Source organism: Hyperolius riggenbachi, chromosome 7 (genome assembly GCF_040937935.1).
Source record: "Hyperolius riggenbachi isolate aHypRig1 chromosome 7, aHypRig1.pri, whole genome shotgun sequence".
Lineage (NCBI taxonomy): Eukaryota > Metazoa > Chordata > Amphibia > Anura > Hyperoliidae > Hyperolius > Hyperolius riggenbachi.
Window position 1 is genome coordinate 224693882 of NC_090652.1, and position 7633 is coordinate 224701514.

Below are 7633 nucleotides of genomic sequence, written 5' to 3' on the forward strand. Positions count from 1 at the left end.
CATTTAGGGTAAGTTTCCACTTGAGCAGCGCGATTTGCTCGCGGAAACCGCATCAACGAATCCGCATGCGGTTGCGGATTCGTTGACGTTTCCATGCGGATTTTCACGCGGAATCGCCCGCGGTTTTAACGACGCGATTTTAACCATGTCAATGCCGGCAAGCATTGACATGGGTTTTTAGATGAAATCGCACGCGGAAACGCCGGGAAAACCGCAAGACAAAGAGCTTGCGGTTTTCCTATTTAGTTACATTACCGACGATTCGCGTGCGGGTGTGTGGCGTGCAAATTCTGACGGCTCTGCTGTGCAGATTTTTTCTGCATACCGAGCCGCACAGAATTCCTGACAAGTGGAAACAGCGCCATCCACTTGTATTGGTTGAGCGAATCTGCATGCAGGAAACGCATGCAGTTTCGCTCGAGTGGAAACGAGCCCTTACTGGTCAGTGTATCATAAGTCAAGCTCCAACATATGACTTCCGGTCACAGAATTTAGTAGAACTTCATACTGGCTATCGCCTTACTTTTCTTCTTTTTTAGTTTGTTACACTACCTGTATTTCAGTAACACTACTTTTTTTCCCATTCATTGTCCTGTTACACTAAGCTTCTGTATGGATCAAGGATACCCTTTCGCGCGTGTGTGTGTGTCTATGTGTGTATGTGTATATATATATATATATATATATATATATCTTTTATTTTTTTCATTTGTTTTAAGTACAGAGGTATAAAGTAGCATACAAATCCTGACAAGTATAGGGGTAACTAAGCTAGTAAAGATGCATGAATTTGAGTTTAAGGATTTCACTTTTGTACAAGCTTTATTGTATAAAATTCAAGTGGTTTGTTATATTATGTATATAAATAAAGAAAAGGCTCTTTTTTTCTACACAGAGATTCAGTGCATGCATGAGACCCAGCAGCACCTCCGCAAAACAATCCATGAGATTGGACTGGAACTGAGATCTACCGCGGTCTGCACTAAGGTTCGCCGCACACGGGATGGACCATTCACTTTGGACTCTGCCTTGACACATGTGCATTGGGATGTGGATAGTCTTTGTCGGGCTATAAAGGAATGCAAGGCCAGTGTTGAAGAAATGTACAAAGAAAATATTGACCTCTTTTTACAGAACGCCAAAGCTGAAGAGTTACTCACAAGTGATGTCAGGTCCCAATGAAACTGAGATGACTGAGAACTGTATACAGGAATCACAATGAATATTGAATGTACTTCTGTTGAGTAGGGATGGTCAATGAGATGCACATAATTCCAAGTCGGTGCACATTTTTATGTTAATTTTTTGTAAATGTATGTAGCTTGAAAATGGACCAAGTATTGGTCTGTTTTCAGGCTTCACTCGTATGCATAAAATTAGTCTAAAGGCTCGTACACACGTCTGATGAAAGGCAACGACGGGTCCGTCGTCACCTCCCGCTGGGCAGGTTTTCAGCAGACAGTGCAGCGAGTGTACAGTCTGTCGGTGGACTGATAGGCATGGAACCCACTGAAATCCGCAAACGCTAAACGCAACCGCTATCGTTTTGTATGAGCGGTTTGCAAGCGGATTCATGCTCGTTTTAGGGAGCGTATTTAAAAAGTGTATTTTATGTGTCAGCGGTTGTGTAGCGTTTAGTGATTCGTGTTTTAATCCCGGTTGGTCCTCTCAATTAATTTTAATTTTGTTACAGTGTGCTGTAACTTCAAAACGCTAGCAAAACCGCTCCGTTTAGGTTTTGATAAGCGATTATGCTAGCGTTTGTATACTTAACATTGAAGCGCTAACGCTCCCAAAATGCTGCATGTTCTACGTTTGCGTTTTTGGGAAACGCAAACACTCCTGTGGAAGTTGCCCCATCCATTAACATTAGCTAAGCGTTTTGGCAAAACGCTAGAGTATCGCAGCGCTGCCAAAATGCTCAAAAAAACGCTCTTGTGGGTTCCAGCCCATAAGGCTGTTTCTGAGCAATCCGCCCGGCGGAGCGCTCAGAAACGGCCTTATCAATCCACCGACAGACTGTACACACGCTGTAGTGTCTGCCGAAAACCCGCCCAGCGGGAGGTGACGACGGACCCGTCGTTGCCTTTCATCAGACTTGTGTACGAGCCTTAAAAATTAATACAAACTAAATTACACTAAAATTACACCAAGTACGTAACTTATGCTATGTACGTAAACCGCTTGTGTAATGCCCTTTATGTACTTTGTGTAAATGCCGATAGTGCAGGACGCACGATGGCGCAGGTAGCGATGCGAGTACACATCTGAATTTCTTGGGGATTTGGGTGTGTGCTGCAGGAAATGCAGGGAAATGCTGAAGATTTGTGCTGCATTTGGCACTGGTGGAAACGGGTCCGTAGTGAATCCGCCCCTTTTTTTTCAGATACATTGTGGGAGTTCCCGAGAACCCAAGCAGATATGGTTTTCAGATATTAATCCAGTTTTTGGATTTTGCCAATGTAATATATGGCTTTTGTACACATAAAACTACAAATACAACGGTCTCTGAAATATCTTTTGGACAGTATGTCAGGAAATTGAACATTTGTATGTTTTTTTGGTTTGTATCTTGTTTGGTTAAAATAATGAATAAAACTTTATGCAATATTATTGCAATCCATGTGTGCACTGTTTAAATATTTAAAGTTTAGGGGATAAGTTACCTCCGAATAACAGGTGGCATAGTTGTGCTTTACATTTTGTGTGTCCTGTTGACAAAATAGATCAGCTGTGTATTACAGGGCTAATCTAGACCATTTAGGCCTCGTTCCCACAATACGCGCTGCTGTGCGCATTTCGGTAGCATGTATAGAGCTTGAATCACTAAACCGTGATAACTCAGATATCACACCTTATCAAAGTTAACACGCCTTATCAGAGTAGCACAGCAAACGCTACGAACCCGCAGGGGCTCAGAGCAAGACAAGTGCGTAGCGCTCGCTATGCTTTTCTGATAAGGCGTGTTAACTTTGATAAAGTGTGATATCTTTAATAAGGTGTGATATGAGCTATCACGGTTTATTGAATCAAGCCCATAGTGTGTGACACGCAAGAATGGCAGAAGTCCATAGACAGCACTTTCACCGTTCCCATCATAAGCGCTGTGCAGCAGTGTGATATATTTTTCGGGAATTGCAGTGCTGACCCTTTAACTGTAGTGAATGGGATCAGCAGCGTAGATTGCGTGCGATTATATGTGTTGCGTTCCGATCGCACAGCCATCTGCGCTTATTGATTTGAACAAGGCCTTACTGAACTTATGTCATCAGTTAAGATACCCATACACTTGATTTCCCGCCGATACACAGCAGATTCGATCACTATGTTTGACTCTGCTGTGAAATCGATGCGCAAACACTGACCGATTTCCGCCTGAAATCGATCAATCCGTCTGCGCTGAAAATTTCGCTCAATTGCCGGCGGGTCAGGAGTGCGACGTTAGTGTCGTTCGAATGTCCAACGACCGACGCTAGCGGCAATACATTACCTGTTTCGCTGGCGCATGTCCCCGCTGCCCCTTCTCCGTGCTGCGCTCCGGCTGGCTTCACTTACTTCCTGTCGGGGGGAGTTTAAACAGTAGAGCGCCCTCTCCTGTTTAAACTTCCCCCGACAGGAAGTAAAGTGAAGCCCAGAGCGGAGTAGAGACAGCGGAGACCGGGGGGACTCACGCCGGCCGGATCAGGTAATGTACGCAGGGGGCGGCGGCAGCTCCACAGATTGTGAATCGGTTTCATAGTGAAATCGATTCAAAATCTGTTTGCAGTGTAGGCAGCCAATAGATCCCTCTTTGCCACCAGATCGACCAGCAGATAGATCCCTCTGTGATTGAATCTGATCAATTGACCAGTGTATGGTCGCCTTTAGTCTTATACTTAACTGCTAAAGCCTTGTACACAAGCTGTACTACAGGGAACGACGGGTCCGTCTGACCCTCCCGCTGGGCGGGCGTTCCAGCGACAGTACAGCGTGTGTACAGTCTGTCAGGCAGACTGATAAGGCTGTTTCTGAACGATCCGCTCAGCGAATCGCTAGCGGTTTTGCAAAAACTGCTACACAGTGTAGCAAGTGGCATTGTTCTCACTGCCGCATTTGCGGTTAGCGATAACTGCAAACGCACTGCATGCAGCGGTTTGGTGGCGATTTGCGATTAGCGATCATGATTAGTATAAATCGCTCCAAAACCGCCGCAGTGTCCAGTGATTTTTCCGAGATAATCGCCGGCGTTTTGCGAGTATAGGTGTGAACGAGGCCTAAGAGGTGTATCCCAGTGTTGCCAACTCATCCCTTTAATTACTGACACATCTAAGTTATACAGGTTCTGGGGCTACTTACACATAATCAGTGCCTTACCTGCATCTACCTAGCCACGAAACCTGTATAATTCATATGTGTCAGTAATTAAAGAGATGAGTTGGCAACACTGGTGTATCCATCCACTTCCATCACTCAAACACACGTCATAACACTGCTGAGCTTCTGACCAAGACAAAAGAGAAAACAAAACATTGGCTTCAATTCACAAAGGCGTTTCAGTAAAAAAAAAAAAAAAGGTTGGTATACTACAGAATTTGGTATTCAGATTTTTTTCAAACTCACTAAGATTTCCACACATTTGGTAATATAGTGAAAAATGTTGCTTCAATTCACTAAGCCCTGTTCGTTAGTGTAGAATTCTCATCAGCTGGGGAGTATGTCTCTGCAACAAGCTATGATTCTCCTCCTACAAGCAATCTGCATGAGCCATTCCTTCTTCAGTCTTGTGACCGCTTACTAGAAGGCTTTTTTGGCATCCCTTTAGATGTACATGCATAAGGGCTCATCTGTGTAGAGGTATATAGATCTGCACATCTAAAGAGATGCAGAAAAGCCTCTTTGAGGGCTTGTTCACACCTAGGGCGTTTTGCAGTTTTTTTTGAGCGCCAGCGATTTTTAAAAACTCTCTGAAATCGCTAGTGCAATTAATCCTTATGGGATAGTTCAGAGCAGCACTTTTCGTCCGCTTTCCGCTCAGCAAAGCGCTGCATGTACCATTTTCACAGCGATTTTACTACTATGGAAAGTATAGGAAAAACTCAAAACTCTCACAATCGCTTTATCCAGGGATTGCGTTCGCTTTTATGAATAAATACATTGTATTTATTCATTTCCAGGTGAAAGAGTTCACTTCCTGACTGACGTCATGAAGTGAAAAAACTTAACTGCTCTGCAAAAAAAAGAGCTTACAAAGCGCTTTGTACAAAATCGTAGTGAAGTGCTGGGGAGGGGGGGGGGGGGGAGTGCAGGCATGATTTATACATAACTTGGGCAGCACGGTGGCATAGTGGTTAGCTCTCTCGCCTTGCAGCGCTGGGTCCCTGGATCGAATCCCAGCCAGGGGACTATCTGCAAAGAGTTTGTATGTTCTCTCCGTGTCTGCGTGGGTTTCCTCCGGGCACTCCGGTTTCCTCCCACATTCCAAAAACATACAGATAAGTTAATTGGCTCCCCCTAAAAAAAAATTGGCCCTAGACTACAGTACTTACACTACATAATATAGACATATGGCAATGGTAGGGATTAGATTGTGAGCTCCTTTGAGAGACAGTTAGTGACAAGACAATATATATATATATATATACACTGTACAGCGCTGCGTAATATGTCGGCGCTATATAAATACTAAATAATAATAATAATAACTGGTCTCTGTAGCTCAAGCTACTGGATCTGAGAGATGGGCCCTCTAGCGGTTCTGCATACCTGCGCTACTATACTTGTTAGTGGTATAATTTGAGTCCCTTTGATCTACTACAGACTTCCATAACAGTCCATACTCTGTCATCTAAACTGTATAGCCAGAAATGGCAAACTGTCCCAGGAAGCACTATATCAGAGAAAATGTCTTTTGACAGCATTTAGCCTCTATTGCTGAGCACCTCCCATTTGTAGAAGATAAGCAAGGAAATAAAAAGGAGAGAGGATAAATATAAGAAAGACAAAATATAAAAGAGAAGAATCAAAAATGGTCTCAAGAGGGGAGTATTGCTTTAACCACTTCACCACTGAGGGGTTTTACCCCTTGAGCACCAGAGCAATATTCACCTTTCAGCGCTCCTTCCATTCATTCGTCTATAACTTTATCATTACTTATCACAATTAAATGAACTACCGTCTATCTTGTTTTTTCCGCCACCAATTAGGCTTTCTTTAGGTGGGACATTATGCCAAGAATTATTTTATTCTAAATATGTTTTAATGAGAAAATAGGAAAAATGTGGGAAAAAATTCATTATTTTTAAGTTTTCGGCCATTATAGTTTTTAAATAATGCATGCTACTGTAATTAAAACCCATGAAATGTATTTGCCCATTTGTCCCGGTTATAAAACCATTTAAATTATGTCCCTATCACAATGTTTGGCGCCAATATTTTATTTGGAATTAAAGGTGCATTTTTTTCAGTTTTGCGTCCATCCCTAATTACAAGCCCATAGTTTATAAAGTAACAGTGTTGTACCCTCCTGACATAAATATTTAAAAAGTTCAGTCCCTGAGGTAACTATTTATGTATTTTTTTTTAATTGTAAATTTTTTAATTTTTTTTAATTACAAAAAAAATAAATGGGGAGTGTTGGAGGTAATGAGTTAATTTTTTGTGTATAAGTAATGTATTTGTGTGTGAAAAATGCTTTAGGGTGTAGTTTTACTATTTGGCCACAAGATGGCAACAGTAACTTTTTGTTTAATGCGACCTCCAAGCATCCTTCTGGACGCTTGGAGGAAGTACTAGGAGGCTGGGAACTTTTTTTGTTTTTTTTCACAATGATCGCGCTGCTTAGCGGAGAAGCAGCGGATCATTGCGGGGCTTAGATCAACGAACGGGAATGGATTTTCCCGTTCATTGATCTCCGGGCGAGCGGCCGGCGGCGTAATTACCCGCGGGAGTAAGCGCTAGAGCGAGCGGGAGCGCAGGCAGCATCGGGATCGCGGAAAGTACGGATTTCTCCGTCCCTGGGGGTGAAAGGATGGAAAAAGGGACGGAGAAATTCGTACGGGCGGGGGTAAAGTGGTTAATAACAGTAAATGTCTTCTGCTATTGTTTTGTTGTGTATCTCCTCATCTCTTAAGGCACCACAACAACCGGTAGTAGAATGTAATACATAATTCAGAATACCCAGTTTTACATTAATTATCCTGCTTTCAGCATCAAAAATACTTCCTATATGTAAATATCGCAGTATATTGTTATGTAACCCTGCCCTCCCAGCAATGTTTAGCCTAGGCTATTTAGTTATGCTACATTTTGCCCCAGAGTACTGTGAGAGACCAAGTGTTACTTCTTCTCACTTCAGAACACCACAAACATTCTACAGTGTTGCTCCTTGCCAGTAGTAAAGATGTTGCCACTTGTGATAAATTTGAAGCGTAACCTAAAGATTGTGTCAGGGACACTGTATGCATACGTCAATGGTTTAAGACGGCGGCTTTACTATCTACCCTCGCCCACTCTGTGACGTATAATGAGGAGGCCCCCATTTCAGATAAAAACGCCATGGCGTTTTCTGAGGTTGGGGTTACCTCCTCCACAGCCCACCACTGACTCTGTAGCCATCCCCCAGCTCTGTAGCTGTGGAGAGGAGCAAATCCTGCAC

At 43.0% G+C, this 7633-nt stretch overlaps 1 protein-coding gene across 2 annotated transcripts in view; it reads left to right on the forward strand.

Moving 5' to 3' along the window:
- Positions 1 to 1416, forward strand: part of TRUB2 (TruB pseudouridine synthase family member 2) — a 38278-nt gene extending 36862 nt beyond the window's left edge. For both annotated transcript variants that reach the window (XM_068246975.1, XM_068246974.1), the window contains one exon: positions 896 to 1416. In XM_068246975.1, the coding sequence (XP_068103076.1) occupies positions 896 to 1182 (287 nt within the window). In that variant the 3' untranslated portion in view covers positions 1183 to 1416. The remainder of the gene's footprint in view (positions 1 to 895) is intronic.
- The last annotated feature ends 6217 nt before the right edge of the window (positions 1417 to 7633 follow it).